Source organism: Sorex araneus, chromosome 1, assembly GCF_027595985.1.
Source record: "Sorex araneus isolate mSorAra2 chromosome 1, mSorAra2.pri, whole genome shotgun sequence".
NCBI classification, from domain to species: Eukaryota; Metazoa; Chordata; class Mammalia; order Eulipotyphla; family Soricidae; genus Sorex; species Sorex araneus.
The window spans coordinates 436,071,019-436,093,570 of NC_073302.1; the positions used below are offsets into that span (position 1 = coordinate 436,071,019).

The 22,552-nt window shown below is 41.7% G+C and overlaps 1 protein-coding gene across 1 annotated transcript in view; it reads left to right on the forward strand.

Moving 5' to 3' along the window:
• The window catches only part of AKR1D1 (aldo-keto reductase family 1 member D1), an 86,898-nt gene extending 65,239 nt beyond the window's left edge, over positions 1-21,659 (forward strand). Inside the window, exons 8-9 of the mRNA XM_004608232.2 lie at positions 18,461-18,543; positions 20,138-21,659. Coding sequence (XP_004608289.2) covers positions 18,461-18,543; positions 20,138-20,180 — 126 coding nt within the window. The 3' untranslated portion in view covers positions 20,181-21,659. The remainder of the gene's footprint in view (positions 1-18,460; positions 18,544-20,137) is intronic.
• The last annotated feature ends 893 nt before the right edge of the window (positions 21,660-22,552 follow it).

Sequence of the window (22,552 nt, forward strand, 5' to 3'; positions counted from 1 at the left end):
AGACACAGAACGTTGTCAGAAAAGGAAGCTATGGGATGAAACTATGCGCCCATCTTCTAAACCTTGATTCCCACCAAATTTGATGGGGAATCAGGATGTAGGCCAGGTAAGATATCCAGGACAGGTGGTCACAGCAGGGGCCTGCCTATGGCCAGTCGAAGCTGAGGGCAGCACACATTAGACAAATACTGCCTGCCTCCTCCCAGGTGATATCAAAAGTCGTCTTCAATGGGGCTGGAGTGATAGCACAGCGGGTAGGGCGTTTGCCTTGCACGCGGCCGACCCGGGTTCGAATCCCAGCATCCCATATGGTCCCCTGAGCACCGCCAGGGGTGATTCCTGAGTGCATGAGCCAGGAGTGACCCCTGAGCATCGCTGGGTGTGACCCAAAAAGCAAAAAAAAAAAGTCGTCTTCACTCCCTGGCCCCAGTGCATCTGACTGAGGATAGGCTTTTATCCAGCGTCAAAAAGGAGGCTTTTGGCTCTCCGCCGAGATGTGACCCGAGTGGCCGCACATGTGCGACCTCTCCATTGCTGGATGACCATGATCCCAGAGGCCAGCTAAGCTACTTTTGGTACCAGCAGCTTCTTGCAGAAATGTCTCTAGTCTGTGAACTAAGCCATGGCCCCATGCTGCCCCAGGAGGGGGAAGGTTTTTTTCTCTCGGCTTTTTCTTTGGGGGGGAGGGGGGAAAGCGTGGCAACCGCCATCTTATAAGGACCACTAAAGAGAGGTACAAGCTTGCAAGGATACAATTTCTGGCAGAAATTTCCTTGGATTTAGTTACTAAAATACTAAAATACAGAAATCCAAAACCTCATATCTCTTCATTCTCAGCAATGGAAAACAAATTATCAAATGCTTCCTTTTCAGCAGGTCTGATTTTGGGGGGGAAACTCCAAACAATAATAGTGAGTTTTTTGTGGAAATACTGAATGTAATCAAAGTAAAGAGAAAGTAAAGTGAAAAATATCAGCTACACAGGTGGGGGGAGGGGGACTGAGGGGGAGGGAACATATACTGGGGTTCTTGGTGGTGGAATATATGCACTGGTGAAGGGATGGGTGTTCAATCATTGTATAACTGAGACTTAAGCCTAAATACTTTGTAACTTTCCACATGGTGATTCAATAATAAAAAATATATATCTGCAGCTTTTAAGACAAAAAAGGGGAAGCTTTCTCCAAAAGACTAAGGAAAACTGGTCTTATTGTGCATTTCAACCCAAATTTTTGAACTTTGATGTGACAAGGCTTTGGTGAGGTGCCTGCAACCATGAACACAGGGAGGCAGCACTGGGCTGTACTGAAATTCCAGCAGTGGCTGGAAGCAACACAGATAGTCTTCAGGCTCTGTGTGGAATCGGCAGGTATGAGCTGTACATTGCCACTTAGTTTGCACAAAAAAAAACCTCTACCAGACACAATGCAGAAGTGGAGAAAGTCACCTACATTAATGTATGAAGACAAAAGCCTGTGAAATCCCAAAACATACACTTTTTTTTTTTAATTTAAATTTTATTGAATCACCATGTGGAGGGTTACATAGTTCTCAGGATTATGTCAGTTATACAATACTCAAACACCCTTCCCTTCACCAGTGCCCATATTCCATCACCAACCACCCCATTATACCTCCCGCCCCCTCCCGCCCCCCCAGTCCCCGCCCTTGTAAGTGATAAGTTTCACTTCGTTTACGCTTTATCTTGGTTACATTCCATGTTTCAACACATAACTCACTATTGTTGCTAGGGTTTCCCCCCAAAAAAGAAAAGACAGTCCTACTGTCAAGGAAGCATTTGATGGCTCTCCATTGCTGAGAATGTAGGGATATTAAGTCCCGCTGTTTGTTACATAACTTTTCTATTTTTTTCCCCCCTCGTCCCGCGCCACCGAGTTCACGCCTGTTTAGTAATCACCACGCTGCCTGACAAAGGGAAAAAATAATTAAAAAGATGGTTATTTCCCGTCATCAGCCGGTGTGGGGCTCTGGCTTAGTTGATAGTCTGGTAGAATGTCTGCAAGCAGTTTCTGGAACCAAAAGTAATACGCTGGTATCGGCCCCTGCTCAAGATTCCACCAGCGTCCCGCTGTTCCAAGTACATAATAATTTATTCCCTTGTATCCCATTCCCACGCCACCAGGTCCGTGTCAGCTTAATGGACATCATACTATGGTTAACGCCACGCCGCATTTCTTCCCGAGAAAGAAGGATATTTCTTCTCAGCCGGCGTGGGGATATGGCTTAGTTCAGTATATAGAGATGGCTACCACTTTGGTAGCCTTCAATATTTCAGCAAAAGACTTACTATTCTTGTTAGGATTTCCCACCAAAGTCCGACCCGTTAAAAAGGAAACATTTCATATTGGTGATGATTAAATGACATTAGGTCGTGTGGCCATGGCAGCGGGCTCGCGGCTTTGAATTTCTGTATAAAGTCCAGGGAAAGTACAGCCAGAAATTACACGTCACTACAAACTTTAACCCTATTATGGTCCCCCCAAAGTCCAACCCATTACAAAGGAACCATTTCATATTGCTGATGATTAAATGACATTAGGTTTTTGGTTTCTATATAAAGTCCAGGGAAAATTCTGCCTAAAATTCTATCACTACAATCTTTTACCCTTCAACAAAAAACTCAGTACTATTGTTTGGAGTTTCCCCCCACGTAAGCCCTGCTAAAAAGGAACATTTACACGTTGCTGACAATCAAGAGATATTAGGTCGCGCGGCTGCGATGTTTTGGATTTCTATATGAAGTCCAGGGAAAATTCTTTTGGTAATTGCATCACTCGCTGGTGGCGCCTGGGCCAGTAGCTCCGAGCACACAGTTTGGAGGCATTTTGGGGGCGCTGCTCGTGTCCAAAGTGGTTCAGTTGCCTCCGGGGTTGATCTCACGCGGTGACAGAAAGGAGCGTACCCACATGACTCTGTGCTTAAATATCGGCACAGGGAGGATCCGGAAGTCCCGCCCCATCGGCTTTCCCGGGCTTCCTCATAGTCTAAAAACCGGCTGTTGCCTCGCTGCGTTCAAAAAGAAAGAATTGAGAGAGAAAAGACCATACCCCACTGGTGGTGCCTGGGCCAGTAGCTCCGAGCACACAATTTGGAGGCATTTTGGGGGCGTTGCTTGTGTCCAAAGTGGTTCAGTTGCCTCCGGGGTCAATCTCCCGCGGCGGCAGAAAGGAGTGTACCCACATGACTCTGTGCTTAAATATCGGCACAGGGCGGATCCGGAAGTCCCGCCCCATCGGCTTTCCCGGGTTTCCTGCATAGTCTAAAAACCGGCTGCCAAAACATACACTTTAAATACTCTTTAAGTTCCTTGATGAAGAAAGACCCTAGAGTGAGAACGCTGTCTGAATTTTGGATCTCAATGAAAGAGACCTCCAAAAATCTGCTGAATTTTAGAGATCGATGAAGGAGACCTCCAACAAGGAAGGTGCAAATATGAGAGAGCATGAGAAAAGTGTTAATCTGAAGTCAAGTGAAGCCACTTAATTGAAGATCATGAAAAGTGAACTAAAACACAGACACACACACACACACACACAATGGGTTCAGCAACAACAAGTGACTGAAGTTGAGGAATGAATCAGTGTTGTTGAGGATAGGATATTATCAATAAAGAACTGAAGAGGGGGAAAATAAATTAAAAAATATCAGAAACCTATGAGCTAGCTTCACAAAAAGTAGTACTCAGATTGTAGAAGTTCTAGAAGGAGAGAAAACAAGGAATGGGAAAAATAACTGGTCAAAGAATTATAGACCAAAACTTCTTCAATATGAAGACTGACTCATACCATTAGAATAAGAAGCTCAAACCAACCAACAATAAAACAGAGTTTCAAATAAAATAAATACAAATAGAACATTTCAATTTGATCAGGGAACTTTGTGATTTAAATGACAAAAGTGAAAGAGAGACAGAGAATCCTAAAAGATCAAAAAAAATTTACATAGAAGGGAGCCCCATAAGACTCACAGCAGATAATCAAGTGAAACTTAATAGGCCATGAGATGCTATGACATAATCATCATGTTGAGTAAAATAAATATCCAAGTAATATTATTCTATCCTGCTAGCTAATTATTAAAATTCAAGAGAGACATAAACCCTTACAGACAAACAACAGCTAACAGGTTTGTGATGGCTAGTCCAGCTCTGCAAAAACCACTGGGGTCTTCCTTAAGAGGCTAAGAAACTTTCTTGGGAACAGTAAATACTGTCACTGTCACTGTCATCCCATTGCTCATCGATTTACTCGAGCAGGCACCATAACATCTCCATTGTGAGACTTGTTGTTACTGTTTTTGGCATATCAATATGCCATGGGTAGCTTGCCAGGCTCTGCCATGCAGATGAGATACTCTCGGTAGCTTGCCATGCTCTCCGAGAGGGGCGGAGGAATCAAACCCGAGTTGGCTGCGTGCAAGGCGAATGCCCTACCAGCTGCGTTATCGCTTCTAAGTGTATAAAAATGGGGAAGGAGGAGAGGAAAAGAGAATCTTGTACAAAGGGTTTGCAGCTCTCTTACTTTGAACATGAGGATATACAGGTTTAGAACTTCAGAGGTAAAGCTACATGATGATTTCAAGGCATGTATACTCTGAGGATACAACCAAAAAGAGGCCATTGGAATCTGACCACTACATAAAAGGGAGATATAGGGGAAGAAAATAGAATGTCACAGAAGCAAAGAAAAACTTCACTGACACTCAGGCTCGGGTTCGATTCCCAGCATCCCATATGGTCCCCTGAGCATGGCCAGGAGTGATTCCTGAGTGCAGAGCCAGGAGTGACCTCTGTGCATTGCTGGGTGTGACCCAAAAAGCAAAAAAAAAAAAGTTTTATTATTTAAGAACACCTTTTAACTGACAACACCTTTGAACCAATAAATTGGGGGTGGGGGATAGTTTGAGGAATATGCCTGATGATGCTCAGTGGCCCTTCCTGGATCTGTGCTCTAGAATCACCCGAGGCAGTGCTCCAGGGATCATATATGACTCTGGAATTTGAACCAGGATTGCAACGGCTTTAGCTTCTTAGCAAGGCAGGTGGCTTACCTCCTGTACTGTGGTTCCAGCTCCCACCCAAAAAATTTCTATGTGATCCCAGGTAAATAGTTATAATGAAAAAGAATACCAAATAAACACTTATTGATAGTATATCAGAAAGGAATTTACTTTAAAACAACTCATACATTTAGATCACAATTCCATATGAGATCATGATCTATAGTTTAAGAAGCTAGGGGATGAGGCCCCAATGATAGTACAACAGGTAGGACATTTGCCTTGCACTCGGCTGACCCGAATTGGATCCCCACCATCTCATATAGTCTCCTGAGTACTGGCAGGAGTAATTCCTGAGTGCAGAGTCAGGAGTAAGCCCTGAACAATCTAAAAAATCATGAAATTAAAAATACTATCAAGTACTTTTTCAGGCCACGATGCCTTAAAGGTGGAAATAAAGCACAAGTAAATAAGTTGGGAAAAGACTCACTTAGAAACTATACAACATATATGAACAACCAATAGGGTCAAAAGGAAATCAATGAGGAAATTTTTTAAATTTCTGAAACAAAGGAAAATGAAGACATTAGCTCCCAGAACATACAGGACAAAGAAAATGTTGTGACAGAAGTTTATAATAATGTAAGTGTTATCAGACAACAGGAAAAAGACTCAAATTAATAATCACTGTATCACTGTCATCCTGTTGATCATCTATTTGCTCGAGCAGGCACCAGTAACTTCTCCATTCATCCTAGCTAGCCCTGAGATTTTAGAAGGCTCTCTTTACTCGTTCTTCCCAGCAGTGCCCCGTTGCAGGCTCTTTCAGGGTAAGGGGAATAAGACGCATCATTGTTACTGTATTTGGCATATCGAATATGCCACGGAGAGCTTGCCAGGCTCTGCCATGAGGGCAGATGCTCTCGGTACCTTGCTAGGTTCTCCGAGAGGGAGAACTAGGCTATAACTAGGCATCCATGGCCATGTACTTCCTGGAGCATTGTTTTATAGTCTCTGGATCTTGACCGTTGATGGGATTGCACGGCACCAGGGGCACTTTGTGGGTGTGGCTGCCAAGCTACTGAAAAAAATATATATGTACATACATATATGTACATATATATATTTACAGATTACAAATTAATAAACTAATCCCAAATCTTAAGAAACTGAAAATACAGCAATAAACAAATTTCAAAAGAGTAGAAAGAAGGTAATGCAAAATAGTGGAAATAAATGGCATGAAATCAAAACCAAACAAAACAAGATCAATGAATCCAAGAGCAGGCCTTTATTTTATCACTTGTATCACTCGTCATCCCATTGCTCATCGATTTGCTTGAGCGGGTGCCAGTAACGTCTCCATTTGTCCCTGTCACGTGCTAGTGTAGCCCAATGGCCTCTGCTTGCTCCAGGAACATGAAGGGCCTCAAACCATTTGTTCAGGGTTGATGAAGAAGTCTGACCGTCTCATTGGTGGGCTGCCACTTGATCTTTTGATGTCCCATGGAATCCAGTTGGTAACAGCTCTAGTCCAGGGGTTATCTCTGAATGAATTACGTGTCTGGTCCATCTGATTTTTGATGCCTTGGTAAACAAGGTAGCATCCCTGAACCTCGATCATCGACGAGGTTGGAACCCAGGATTCCTTCTCTCAGTTGAGTGAAACATGACACTCCAAGCATAGCTCTTTCCATTCTTCTTTGAGTGACCCAACTAGCATTCTCATCCTGTTTTCATAGGGCCCAGGTCTCTGAGGCATATGTTAGTGCAGGAAGAATGGTGGAGTTGAAAAGATGTGCCCAGAGCTGGAGTTTCTTCGTCCTTTTAACAACTTCTTCGACGCTCTTGAAGGCATTCCATGCCTCTCTCTTCCTTCAGTGCAGCTCAGACGCCAGGTTGTTCCTCATGTTGAGTTCTCGACGTAGGTACACATAACTGCTGCTTCCCGAGATGTACGTTTCGTTGAGAGCAAATGGAACATCAGGAACTAGTCCGTTTCTCGTGAATGTTGTCTTGGTGAGATTCAGCTGCAGTCCAACTTTTCCACACTCACAGTCGAAGTTGGCCAGCATTCGTGCCACTTGGCTAATGTTTGGTGTTATTAGAACGATGTTGTCAGCAAAGTAGAGGTGGTGGAGTTGCCAACCATCTATCTTCACTCCCATTCCTTCCCATTCCAGTCGTCACATGTCAAGGGTGGCACTGTAGAGTCTCTGTGAATGGTATCACCCTGCTGAACCCCTCTCTTCATGTCAGTGATCACTTGCAGAATAGTGAGATCCTGGTGGTGAATACACAATACGGCTCACAGAGGATCCTGATGTACTGAGTTTGAACACCCTGTTTTGCTAGGGCTTCGATGACCACTTCAGTCTCAACAGAATCGAAGGCCTTCTTTAAATCAATGAACATTAGACAGAGAGGCATCTTGAACTCTCATGAAACCTCAATGATTTTGGTCACAGTGTGGATATGGTCTAGCATGCTGAATCCTTTTCAGAACCCAGCTTGCTCACATGGTTGTCCTTCGTCTAGTCTTCTGCCAATCCTACTCAGGATGACTGGAGTGAACAACTTTAGAGGAAGGACAACAGGCAGATCGGGCGATAGTTGCTGATGTTGTGAATGTCTCCCTTTTTGTACAACAGAATGGTCCTGCTGGTTTTCCATTGGGATGGAACCTTGCATTCAGACAGGTAGTGTGTGAAGAGTCAAACCAGTGTATTGATGAGTACCGGAGGCAGATTCTTCAGGTGTTCGGGTGTGACCTTGTCTGAACTGGATGCTGTACAACATTTCTTTACTGACAAAATGGCATGTCAGATTTCAGAAAGGAGAACTAGGAACGACATATCTATTCTGTGGAATTTGGTATGTGGGCAGGTGGAGGTAGCTATTGAAGAGATCCAAGGAGAAGTCTGGAAGAGTGATAGGTCCATCAGGATGTCGGAGGGCAGTCATCTTGGTCTTATAGTTGGTGAAGGACAGGCAGGCCTTGTGAATACTTTTCCCGTCTTCTGCCTCATTGGCCAACACTGCTACTCTTCTCTCTTTGAGGTCTTCCTTAATCGCTTCTCTGCACAGTTTTGCGAGCTCAGATGTTAGGTTGTGATTGCCTGAGGCTCACACCAAACCACACTGGCAAATAAGCTTGAGTTTCCAAAGACAGGTGTCTTTTGTGGCTTTCTTACTCTCGGCGTTCTGCACACAATCATGGAAGTGCTGAACCAGTTGATCGTATTCTTCGTCAATGTTGTCAATGATAGCATCTTCCCATATTGCTGCAGTATTGCCAAAGAGCTCCCAGCTGGTGGTTGTTCTGGGAGTTCTCTTCTTAAACTTTGCAGCCCTTTCTCCCTGCTCCGTGAAGTAAAATTTCGCACAAAGGAGACGGTGATCTGATCCCATTTGGAATTTTTGGGACAACAGCAACATTGGTCAGGCAAAACTGTCAATTGAATATGATGTGGTCAATTTCATTGTGGAACTGTCCACCGGGAGACTCTCATGTTCAACATTTAGATTCGACCTTCTGGAACTGCGAGTAAGCATGGATGGTCTTGGTTAATATGATGAACTCATTCTCTCACCCTGATCGTTCCATTCTAGGTTGTGGGTCCCCATGTGGAGTTCTTTGAGTGACCTTCTAGGTCCTATCTTGGCATTAAAATCACTGACAATAACCTTGTAGAATGTATGGTCTTTATGTGGTCTTCTTTATAGAACTTCTCGAGCTCCATGTAGAACTTCTCAATTTCTTCTTCATCGTAGTTGGATGTTGGTGAGTAGATGACGAAGATTGAAACTGCTGGCAACAAGTGACATTTATTCAAACGTAAGCATCCAATTCGGGTTGTTAGGCATTCGAACGAATCAATGCTTATGGCCAAGTTCATGTTGATGAGGACACTGACACCACTGACGTCTCTACTGTCGCATATTTTGAGGAACAGTTCTTCTCCAGTATCAAAAGCAGTGTGATGTGATCGATGCCTTCTAATCTTGGTTAATCCAATGACGTTGTATTTGATCTTCTGTGCTTGCACCATCAAGTCCTCAATAGATGCTTCTGATGCCCGAGTACATGTGTTAAAAGTGCAGACAGTCATTTTAGTCCTTCTTCGTTTTGGCAGCCTAGTTCGGCCCTGGGATTTTAGCAGCCTCTCCTTGCTCGGTCTTCTCAATGCTGCGGTACTGGGGGCTCTTCCAAGGTCAGGGAAATGAGGCCCATTTTTGTGACTGTTTTTGGCATATCGAATATGCTACAGGTAGCTTGCCAGGCTCTGCCGTGTGGGTGGCATGTTGGTTTGCTCTTTGCCGGTTGGCACCGTTGCTACCTCCTCACCACGATGAGGTGGTGAACCATGGAGGGGGATGGTTCATATGATATAAATATAATATAATATAATGTATAATATAATATTATACATAAGATTATATATGATATAATATGAATGTATATTATCGTATATATTTATTTTATTGAATCACCATGAGATACAGTTACAAAACTTTCATGTTTGAGTTTCAGTCATACAAATATTGAACACCCATCCCTCTACCAGTGCACATTCTATACCATCGATGTCCCCAGTATACCCTCCCTCTTTCCAACCCTCCCCCACTTCTATTGCAGACAATTTCCCCCATACTCTCTCTCTCTCTCTCTCTCTCTCTCACTCTCTCTCTCTCTCTACTTTGGGGCATTATGGTTTGCAATATAGATAGTGATAGGGTATCACGTTTGTTCCTTTATCTGTTTTCAGCACACATCTCCCAACCCAAACAATTCCTCCAACCATCATTGACTTAGTGATCCCCTCTCTATTCCAGCTGCCTTCTCCCCAGTCAAGATCAGACCTTTAAAAAGAGTAAAGAAGATTAAAAAAACCTTAGCTAAATTCATGAAGAAAAAAATAGAAAATTCTGATCCATAAATTCAATCATAATTAAAAGGGGAGAATTGACAATAGATGCCACAGTAATATAAAGATTATATGATAATACCATATATGACTTATGACTGGAAAATCTACAAAAATGGATAGAATTTTGGAATCATACAATTTCCCAACATTGAATTAGAGTGAGCTAGAACACCTAAACAGAACAATCTCTAGCATGGACATTTAAACAGTAATCAAAAGTGTTTTTTTAACACACAAAAATAGCCCAGGTCCGCATGGGTTTACTAGAGCCTTCAAAGAGGAAGAATTGTAAGAATTTCATAGTTTAATTGTCAATCCTATGAAAACACCATTTAGATTCAAAACAATCCCCCATCAAAATTACCATAACATTTTTAAGGGACATAGAACAAGTACAGCTAAAATTTTCATGAAGCAATAAAACTCCCCAAATAGCAAAAGCAATACAGAGAAAAAGGAAAATTGGAGGAATTAAGTCCACTGGCTTTAAATTATACTATAAAGATATAGGCATCAACTTTATGGTACCAAAGTAAAGACCAATAAAATATAATTGAGTGCACAGATAAATCCTCGGATGTATGGACAGTTCACATATAACAAAGGAGCAAGGTCATGAAGTAAAACCTCTTCAACAAATGGTGCTGGGAAAACTGATTAGCCAAATGCAAAAAAAAAAAATTTGGTCTCCTATTTCACACTATACACAGTTTTTGATATTAGACCCAAACCACAATCCATCCATAAAATCCATAGGCAGAAGTATCAGCCACTTCAATTTCAGAGGTGTCTTACGTGATAACTCCATTGCAAGAAAACAGAAGCAATAAGCAAACGGGACTACATCAAACTAAATATTTCTCCAGTGTGAAATAAATGATGACTGAAGTAAAGAGGCACCTCACTGAATGGGCAAAAATGTTCACTCACTATGCAACTGACAGAGGACTAATTTCCAAGTTATATATAGAGAGCATTCACAGAACTCAACAACAAAAACCAACAACCCCACTGAAAAAACAAAAACAGAAAACAAACAAACCAGAACGGGGAGAGTTGCTGAATAGGCACTTTGTCCAAGAAAACATACAGAAGGCCAAATGATATGAAAAAGTCATTGTTATCACTGATCATTAGGTAACTGAAAATCAAAATGATAATGTGTGTGCCCTCACATCAGTAAGCATGGACAGCTTTGAAAGTCCCAGATATAGAACTAATCTCAGAAAAGATACCAAGTCAATAGTACTCCCAGGTATACTAGTCTTTGGCATGACAAATTTGGGGCCTCCTCAGAAGGAGGACCGACCAAGTCCTAGCCCTGCCAAAGCTCCAGTAGCCACATCCACAGCCCATAGCCTCCAGCAGACAAATGGCCCAGCTTCCCAACTAACCTCAAGAGAGTCCAAGTCAGAGAATCATCCCAGTTCTACTGCTTCTGGAGTATGTGGCACATATGCAATCCTGTGACACCTTCAAATTCCACCATACTGAGAGCCCAGTAGGGGCACAGCAAATTAGATGGGAAAGTAACATAGTAATCCATTGAAGTCAACCAGCTTAAACAATGACAGCGAGTGCTCCGCTAGCAGTGAACAGCTCAGTTAATCCTCAGACAACGATTTTAATAACACCATTGTGAACTCTAGCAATTTTTACGAGTATTCTTTTACTGAACTATTTTTTTGAGAATTCCATTTACCAGTTTTTGCAACACACAGCATAAAATAAATTATATTGTGCCTGGTAAGGGGACAGGTTTGGGGACAATGGTGGAGGGAATGTCACACTGATGATGAAATTGGTGTTGGAACATTGAATGCACAAAACAACTCTATTATGAATAGCTTTGTAAACTTTCAAAATCATTGTCATTGTGTCACTGTTATTCAGTTGCTCATCGATTGCTCGAGCGGGTGCCAGTAACGTCTCCATTCATCCCTGTTGGGTACTAGTGTAGCCCAGTGGCATCCGATCACTCCAGGAACATGAAGAGCACGTTATTGTTACTGTTTTTGGCAAATTGAATTTGTCACAGGTAGCTTGCCAGGCTCTGCCGTGCAGGTGGGATATCCTCGGTAGCTTGCCAGGCTACTGAGGATAACTTTCAAAATAAAGTTAGAAAAAATAAACTACAAAATAATCCTCAAAATAACCAGTTCTGGTGGGGATGTGTTGAAATAAGAACCCTCATTCACTATTAGGGGGGATGGAAAAAAGTATTGAGACTTTTCCAAAAGTTAAAAATAGAACATCTTCCATCTAACCCAATGATTTCACACCTTGGTATCTACTGCAAGAGCACAGTACCATTAATTAAAAAAGATATCATGTGTGAACCTATGTTCATTATAGTGCTGGTAACAATAGCCGAGATCTGATGACAAGCCTAGTGTCCAACAACAAGTGAGTGGAGGGAGGCCATGATTTATATATAAACTATTAAGCTAGACTAAAAGATGAAAGATTGCAGAAGAAACTGGAGGGGATCAAAATGAGTCAGAAGAAGAAGGATTTCACTCATGTGTGGTGTATAAAGAGACAATGGCCAGTGAAGACAATTCTGAGATGCTTCCTACAGAACTGAGTCTACAAAGTCCGAGTGGGGTGGTGGACAGGGGTGAAACAGGGGCTGTGAAAGGGGACCTAGGAGAGTAATGGAAGGATGTCAGTGCTCTGGTGGCAGGTGTGGGGAAGTGGCATTGAGTGATTAACAAATTTATATTAATACTACTGTAAATCATACTTCAACTTAAAAGGAGATAAAGTGAGATAGTATCAATCTCCTTCCTAGATAGGAAAATAATCAGAATGTTAAAGCTATGTAGGAAATTAGGGACTTTCACATATGTGTGAAATATACATATAGCTCTTAGAAACATTTAATAATGTAAGATTTATAGGAGGAAGGTATCATTTTTCCATATCCATCAAAACTCAAATGCTTATATCCATTGACCCAAAAGTTTTTCCTTGTAAATATGTTTACACAGACATTCACACATAGATTTTTATTGGTCTGTCATTTAAAAAAGAGCTTGAAATGATCCTTAATATTATCTTTTAGAACAAAGTATACAATAAAATATTTATACTTAAAATAATAGCGAAAAATACATATAATAACTGACATGGGAAGATGCTTATATTAGACAGTTCCGTTTCTCTTTAGAGATTTTTTTTTTGGCTATTGTGTGGCAGAAAATAACTGAAAACCAGTAAAGGGAGAGAGGACATTTATTGACTCTCATAATTAGAGAGTTCATGGATAGATTAAAGCTGACTGGGCATGATATTCTCTCTTGGTTCTCTCTCTCTGTCTCTCTCTGCCTCTCTGTCTCTGTCTCTGTCTCTGCTCTGTCTCTGTCTCGCTCCCTCTCCCCCCTTCTCTCTCTCTCTCTCTCTCTCTCTCTCTCTCTCTCTCTCTCTCTCTCTCTCTCTCTCTCTCTCTCTCTCTCTCTCTCTCTCTCTCTCTCTCTCTCTCTCTCTCAGTCTCCACATGGTGGCAGTAACAGTCCCTGACAGCTCCAACTCTTGCCCAAGTTACTGCCCAGACTCAATGAGGTGGATCACAGATAAAGGCTTTTGTCAAGATCTCGATCAATCTCTGATTATCCTTTTGTGTGTCGTTAGCTACTCCCATATTAATCACTCTGTCCAGCGAGCTGGTGAGTAAAATACCTTGATTAGTGTCGTGGCTGCATTCCTACTTTTGTGCTGGAGGGGATGAGCTCATGTGACAAATAGGTTACTAAGTAGGGGCGGGCAAATTCATAGCTGGGGAATGGTATGCTGTTGTTAGCATCAAGGGGCGAGATTGCTTCGCAATTATTTCAGCTATTTTAACAGCATTTTAACTCTTCCCAGAACACCTCAGACTAAAAAAGTGGTTGACATTTTTACCGACCATCCTAAAAGAGCAAAAGATCCACTGCACGGCTAATGTGCATGCTCATCAAAAAATTAAAACCAGGTTGGAGAGATAGCACAAGAGTTGAGGCACTTCCCTTGCATTCTACTGATCCCACCTTGACTGGGAGCAATGCCCTGAGCACTGAGTGGAGAATAGCACCCCTCCAGCACTACTGGGTGTGGCCCCCACCATTAGACAGAAGGTATGATGTGCCTAAAATGAATGCAAATAATTTAAAATCAAAAAAACTAATAAAAGATGTGTACTTTTTTTTTTAAAGTTTAAAGAACAAAGAAACATCAAATTATACCATTACCATCCATGGTCTGCTGACCCTGATTCCCTGAAGATTTTTTTTTTTCCTTGACTCACTTTCAATCCCTCCAACAGTCTTCTAATATTTCTCAGTGATTTCAGATCCACAGTTATGTATGTGTAATTCATTCAATAGAACTGGAGCGATAGCACAGCAGGTAGGGCATTTGCCTTGCATGCGGCCAACCTGGGTTCTATTCCTCCATCCCTCTCGGAGAGCCCAGCAAGCTACCGAGAGTATCCCACCCACATGGCAGAGCCTGGCAAGCTATCTGTGGTGTATTTGATATGACAAAACTAGTAACAACAAGTCTCACAATGGTGACGTTACTGGTGCCCGCTCAAGCAAGTCTATGAACAATGGGATGACAGTGCTACAGTGCTAATCCATGTAATCCATAAACTCATACCTGGCCTGACCTTGACTTTCTCCTTCAGTAGTCTTGTCCTGTGTATTTCAGCCCACAATTCTCATACCTATTCCTTGAAAATTGTCAATTACTTAACAACTCTTCCATAATCTCAAAGATCTCCCTTTCTCCCTTTGGCATTATCAATTGTTCTTTACTGCAGACAGCCTATGACAGCCAAATACGGAACAACCTCCAATTGTAAAAAGTAAAATCCACTCAGAATGTATGTTCCCCTCAACTAATGCAGTTTCTTTCTGATATCAGCAAATCCTTTCAAAGTGAGGTTTATTGTTATTGATTCTCAATCTCTCTCCTCTACTAAAACCAAACATTTGCCCTGTGATTCTACCAACAGGAGACATCTCAAGGTCAGGATGACCTTCACATTGCTAGATCCAGTAATTCATTTTCCATTTTCTCACTGCTAAGGCTTTCAGTAGCACTTAATATAGTTAAGAGTTCTTGAAACATTTATTTGAAGAGAAGGAGGTTTGGGGAGGAATGTCAAGAGCTCACTCATAATATGAATCTCATTTACTTAGAATAATGTGTGTCAAAAAAATCTCTGGAACTCAGTCCACATAAGGTAAGGAAAGGAATTGCTGAGAAATAATGGATAAAGGGGGAATCTGGACGTTTATCTTAAAATTGAGTTCTGGGTCCAGGGAGATAACTCAATGGGTCAGATATATTGTTCATATGTAGAAGGCCCAGGTTCAATTCCTGATGCCACACAGCAACCTGAACACTATGTGGTATCAGGGAAGTGACCCCATGCATCAAGCTGGAACCACTTAGCACTGTTGGGTATGGCCTAAAGCCAAACACACACACACACACACACACACACACACACACACACGCATGCACGCATGCACACACTCAAGTTCTAGAATTATAAAACTAATTTTACTTATTCTATACACAATACAATTTAAGTTGCATAAGGGCACCGAGGTCCGGCAGCCAAAACCCTCCACAACCCAACCACCTCCACGCTCAAGGGTGCTCCCCATGTGCTTGGACCGAGCCTCGCATAAAAGTAAGCGTATTCCTGGACCGCACGGCCGCTGTTGCGCTCCCTACCCATTCTCCATAATTACCACACCACATTTGATGAAGTTTAGATGGTAGGCAACAAATCACAGAGGGAAATATATATATGCATATATACAGAGTTTCAGATATATACACCAAAGCTCACATCACCCAAACTTTAACAACACGTTAGTGATAGCCTATGGAATGTCTTAATGGCTCCTGCCAAAATAGAACAACCTTCACACTGTTTCTTGTATGAACACTTTTTTGTAAGCATGTTCAGCAGTTCTTCATTAACAGGCAATATGAAATATATTATTTCGGTTGTGTTTTGGGACAGGGATTGGGGCTTGGGATGGAAATATCCCGAATTTGGTGGTGGGCACGTGTAATGGTGGTGGGATTGGTGTTTGAATATTGAATGTAATCAAACATTGTGAACTAACTTATAAAATTAAAATTTTTTTTCAAAAAGTAATGTGGAGTTCATGCCCAATTCAATGAGCTTAATCAATGGCTGAATAAATAGCAGTGCTCCTACATTATAAAAAAATCTTAGAAGAAACTGAGTAAAATAGTATTGAATTTTTAAAATTCTCTTTAAAATATTACCTCATTATACAACATGACATCTTATATTTGACAAAGGTTTTTGTAAAGTCATAATAAAACAAATAACTTCGGTGAAATTGTAGAGGAATTGATCTAAAAAAGATTTTTAATCCTTCTGATTCTTTTTTTTCAAATCATACTCTTGCTATGTCTACTAAAGAAGATATTGCAAGTCAGATTCTTGTGGGCTTTCTGCTTTTAAAATATTTATAAAGGACAATAATAAAAGAAGAGTATTAAGCACATAAGTAAAGAAAAAAGTAAAATAGTGGTAATGTCATTAAGATTTAAAAGGGTGAAAAGAGACATTAAAATAGTGAAAGAATTGCACTGTAGCACTGTCATCCCGTTGTTCATCCATTTGCTCGAGCGGGCACCAGTAATGTCTCCATTGTAAGACTTGTCACTGTTTTTTTTTCTTTTTTTTTTTTTTTTTTTTTTCTTTTTGGGTCACACCCAGCGATGCTCAGGGGTTACTCCTGGCTTTGCACTCAGGAATTGCTCCTGGCAGTGCTTGGGGGACCATATGGGATGCCGGGGATCGAACCCAGGTCTGCCGCGTGCAAGGCAAGCGCCCTACCCGCTGTGCTATCGCTCCGGCCCCTTGTCACTGTTTTTGGCATATCGAATACGCCATGGGTTGCTTGCCAGGCTCTGCTGTTGCAGGCAGGATACTCTCAGTAGCTTGCTGGGCTCTCTGAGAGGGACGGAGAAATTGAACCCGAGTTGGCCGCGTGCAAGGCAAACACCCTACCCACTGTGCTATCGCTCCAGCCCATGAAAGAATTAAAAGACTAAAATTTAAAAAAATGAAAACTAGAAGGCTAGAGAGATAATATAGTGGGTAAGTTGGCTGCCTTACATTCAATCAACCTGGGTTTGATCCCCAGCACTGGCTATGGTCCTTGAGCCTAGCCAGGAATAATCCCTGAGCATAGAGTCAGGCATAAGCCCTGAGCACAGTCAGTTGTGACCCTCCCCCTCACATACTTTAGTATATTAATATATCTACAAATATATTTTGATAGTGCTTGGGGATAGCCCAGTGGCTAAAAGTTTCAGCCATGAAATTTGATCCTTGGTGCTGCCCCATGTGAAAACTGAAGTCCGGGCAGCTCTCTTATCCCAGAGTGAGATCTCCACCATGCAGACTGGCATTCACCAGCACTGAAACGAAAGAGTGCAAGCCCAGTGAGCAAAAGAATCATATGTGTTAGTGTTACATAAATGATCCCTGGTCATTGCAATATCAACAAAAAGGGAAAGGAAGAGGAAATAAAGATATAAGCAGATTGATATCATTAGTAATAATCATTAAAAAAAACACTTTTGGAATCACACCCAGCAGTGTTCAGTAATGGTGCTCAGGGGCACCACCAAGGGGTAGGTATGCAGTGCTGAGAATCAAACTCAGTGCCTTACGCGTGCAAGGAGTGTATTTGCTGCTCTACCACTTAAACCACATTCCCAGTTCCTTAAAATATATATATATATATATATATATATATATATTTTAGTTAAGGTCCAAAATCAAAAGTTCAGCAACTTCTACAGAAAGAATTCTCCATGCTTAGAATTTCAGATGTCCTGACCATATATTGTCCTAGAGCATTTAAAAGCATTGGGGTGGGGCTGGGGGAGGCATACCAAGACCTCAATGGCTACTCCAGGCTCTGTGGTCAGGGGATGCTTGGGGGAACAATTTGAGTGTAACTTGGGCTTCCTGCAAACAAAGTATAAATCCAGCCCATTGAACTAGCTCTCTGATGGCAGCATTTGGAAATTCTTATTATTTGTTCCCAAACCACAATTTTGAAGACATCAAGCAAAACAGAATGTTCAGCTTCATGTTGGAGTGGAACACTTCTCTCCTCACCTCCAGTTCTAGCTCCTCTGCTCTCAAACACTTCCCAGAGGAAGTATTTGTGAATTCGTGAATCTCTGAGGAGCTCCAGCTGTTTACCCACTTGTGGTCCTTAACTGAAGCTTTCTCTCCCTAAAAGAACGTCTGCTTTCGGGGGGTGGAGCAATAGTACAGCGGGTAGGGCGTTTGCCTTATACGCAGCTGATCTAGGACCCCCAAGCACCGCCAGGAGTAATTTCTGAATGCAAAGCCAGGAGTAACCCCTGTGCATCGCAGGGTGTGACCCACAAAGAAAAATTTTTAAAAAAAGGTCAAGGTCTGCCTTTTATTCTCTTTTATTCTCATTTTCCAGATCTTTGACTTTTCGCTCAGTGAAGAAGACATGAAGAGAATTGAAGCGTTAAACAAAAATGTCCGCTTTGTGGAAATGCTCATGTGAGTTTGGGGGAATCTGTCATCGGGACTGCCCAGAATTTGTACTGCCAAGTGTCAATCAACAAGGCCCTTATGAGCCTGGACTAATTCCATAGAGAGAAATAGGATAAAGAGTGCTGGACAGCATGTTCTTAGTATTAAAGAGATCTGGGTGAAATAGATCCACCGTAGGAATATCCTTTATTTATAACATTTCTGGCACTGCCTTTCCATCACTGGGGTTAAGGCATGGTAGCATAATCACCTTGAGAAACATAAACTTATAGTGACATCTGTTAATGCAGTAGGGGCCCACGAATATTCAAACAACACATTTAATGTCTTCCTAAAAAATAACAATTACATCAGTATATCCACAAAACCAAACTGAAATGCAGGAGAGATACATAAGAGTTTAGTAGAAATAGCATAGGGTAAGGAATCAAGAAAGTACAGTCTTATTTTATTTTTAGAATTTTAAAATTTTCTTTTGGCATTTGGGCAACACCTGGCAGTGCCCAGGGCTTACTCCCAGCAGTTCAAGTATCGTTTGGGGTGTGAGGAATGAGCCGGTTGGCCATGTAAAAGGCAATTGCCCTACACACTGTACAGTCTTAAGGTACAGTATTAAACCAATGCCTGCTTATTATATTCGGAACTTCTGGATCATATTAGTTGAAGCAAAAATCTATAGCTCTTGAAGATAAATTTCTATTGAATATAATTATATTAAGAAAACATAGTAAGAGAGAGTTGTTCCACAATCCACTGATTGTTTTATGGACAGCTGATGAGATTATTTGGTTTAATGTTTGACATATTCAATGCCTAATTCTAGCAACACTAGAAAAATAGCTTATTATGCCAGTAAATAACAACAATGAGCATCAAGGAGAAACACTTATGCCATTAATTAAAAAAGAAAAGTATTATTTAGGGATGCTAGGCCATAGTTCTTTCACAGATTTTATTCAATTGACACTTAAGAGCCTTTTAAAAAAGACAAAAAAACCCCGTCTTTTATTATGAAGTTCATAGCATCCACCAAGAACAGAATGATAGGTTTCCTGACAGGCAGGTGCGCTCACACACACACACACACACACACACATCTAGTCTTTTGATAGACTGTGTTGCCATTGTTATTTAAGATACAGGTTCATCACTAACATTATGATGGACACTTACTTTGCAGATTTGCGTTTTTAGAATCCAAGCTTGAGGACGGGGCCAGTGGCACAATGGATAACCTGTCTGACTACAGATCAGAAGATTCTAGAATCCAAGCTTTCCCTTTACAGGGGGCTAGAGAAAGGGGACATTAAAGGCTCTGATCAGGGAGTCATGCCAATTGACAGTAGAGCTTTGAAGAGAACCTGTGGTCCACTGCATTGGCAGCAGCCTGTGCCAAGTGGGCTGGAGGAGTTGATCAGAGATACAGACCGAGGAGGCATTGCCCTCGGAGCCTCCTGTGCTGAGCCTCTTGCCTTGCACTGGCCATGACTCCAGGGAAGCCGGGGAGGAGAAGAGATGAGAAGCGGTGGGGAGAGGGGAAGTAAGAGAGTTGTATACCCTGTGTGGCAAACTTTTTTCTTTGGGGGACTTGTTTTGGCAGGTGGCAAGATCATCCTGAATACCCATTTAAAGAGGAATACTAGCCTTAGAGAACTACTCTGACAACTACTCAGGGAACTCCTGGATCTCCCTCTCACCGATGCAGCACAAGGGGTGAGGTTATGCCCCTGAACTGGGAAGACTGTCTTCTAATGAGATGGTGATGGAAACAGACTTAATTTTGTATTGTATGTGACTTTGATTTCGCCACGCTTTTAATGAAATGTATTTTATTAACATTAGTTTATTAACTATTTAATATACTTCGCCTGTGACTATCTATAAGTTATCTATAGTTTTTCTCCCTCTCGGAGAGCCCAGCAAGCTACCAAGAGTATCCTACCCACAAGGCAGAGCCTGGTAAGCTCCCCGTGGCATATTCAATATATGCCAAATATATTAACAGCAAGTCTCACAACGGAGACCTTACTGGTGCCTGCTCGAGCAAATTGATAAACAATGGGATGACAGTGCTACAGTGCAGTGCTATCTGTAGTTTACCAGATGATATTTTATGAGCTCAATGTCTTCTGAGTTATAGGCAGAAAACCATCAGACTTTAGAAAAGACTTCTCAGGCAACATTTAAAGCGCATGACTCATGAATCTGCGTACTGGCTATGTCATCCACTTTACTTAGCAGTTAACGGGACAACAAAGAGATGGGGCGTCAGTGGGCACAGGGCCTGGACAGTTTGAATATAGACTCTATTACAGATGCAGCGGCAATGAAGACACACCCTTCCATTTTTAACAAGCAAGTTGTTTGTTCTACCTTGAGTAGAGAGACTGTCTAGGAAAGTCAAAACGAAGCTAATTAAACACCTCACTGGTCAACAAAGCTATAATGATTTTGTTATTTGTTGCCATCTGACGTGTTTACCTTTTGCCCTTCTCGAGGGCTGGGTAATTGATGGTCTCTCATGCATCAAAGAGTCTGAGCTCCGGCATAGCTGGTGATTCATATGTCCGCTGCCTGCTTGTGCCCCATTCATCATACGACTATCATTAATGCAGAGTGGCTGGAGACAACCAGAACAGGCAAAGAAAATGCTACAGCATAAGCATGACCATTTTAAAGATGAGATTTAAACGGAGATTTTAGAAAACACACGGGAAGCAGCTTATTCAAACCATGATGCCTTAAAATATACCTTAAAAACATAATCGGGATAACTGTAAATTTTGAGAAAGTATCAAGTGGAAAGAATGCTAGAAATTTTTACCTTACGTAAAAATTTTCAGTGAATAAGATGATAACTAGAATTCTTTGACAGAGATGTACCTATTTTCAATTAAAAATAGGACAATATACTTGATCCATTCACACTAGAGCTCTCTCATGGAGCAAGAAAATGACTCAAAATTATATGCCCAACACCAATTGCTTTCAGATAATCTTCAATGCCCTGAAAACACATTTCTGAGAAATTATTATATAAGAAAATATTGTATGTATTGTTTTCACTGATTTCAATATTACTACTTGTAATGCTGTTCTCTGAAAAATATTTTGGTCACAAGAAAAATAAAATATGCTGATTTGTTCTGTCCCACAATTCTCTGTTTTGCAGCTGGGAGTGAGGGCATACAATAATCAGAGTAAATTCTATTTGAAAATCTTTGGTCAGGCTGAAGAGGTAGAACACAGATTAAGGCACTTGGCCTAGCATGCGACTGTCACCATGACACTGGTTTGAATTTGAGCACTACATGTGGTCCCCCTGTGCCCCCAGGAATGGCCCCTGAACACAGACCCAGCAGTGGTCCTAAACATTGCTGAGTACAGCTCCAAACTGAAGATGAATCAAGTGAAAAAAACTTTGGTCAAGTTCCATCCAACAATTCCTTAAGCTTTGAAATAAAAGGGAAAAAAACAGATACCATAAAGGAAGAACAGAAAATGGAGTTCTGAGCCCTATTGTTAATGCCCTGAAATATTTCAAGGGAGCTGGTGTGAAGGGAAGACCACACCCAGTGAACCAGTTTTAAAATAGCGTTGTGGGGCTAGAGAGATAGTATAGTTATTGGAGATTTACCTTGTACCTGGCCAATCTGGGTTTGATCCTCAGCATAACCTACTGAGCTCTGCCATGAGTGATCCCTGAGTATAGAGTCAGGAGTAATCCCTGAGCACATCAAAACCCATAAAAAAAAAAAAAACACCAAAATCTTCTAAAGGACAGGCATTGTAAAGGAATCTTGGGGGCCGGAGCAATAGTACAGTGGGTAGGGCATTTGCCTTGCACGTGGCTGACCTGGATTCAATCCCCAGCATCCCATATAGTCCCCCGAGCACCATCAGGAGTAATTCCTGAGTGTAGAGCCAGGAGTAACTAACCCCTGAGCATCGCTGGGCGTGACCCCTCCAAAAAAAAAAAAGAAAAAGAAAAAGGAATCTCACTATTTGTCAGAGG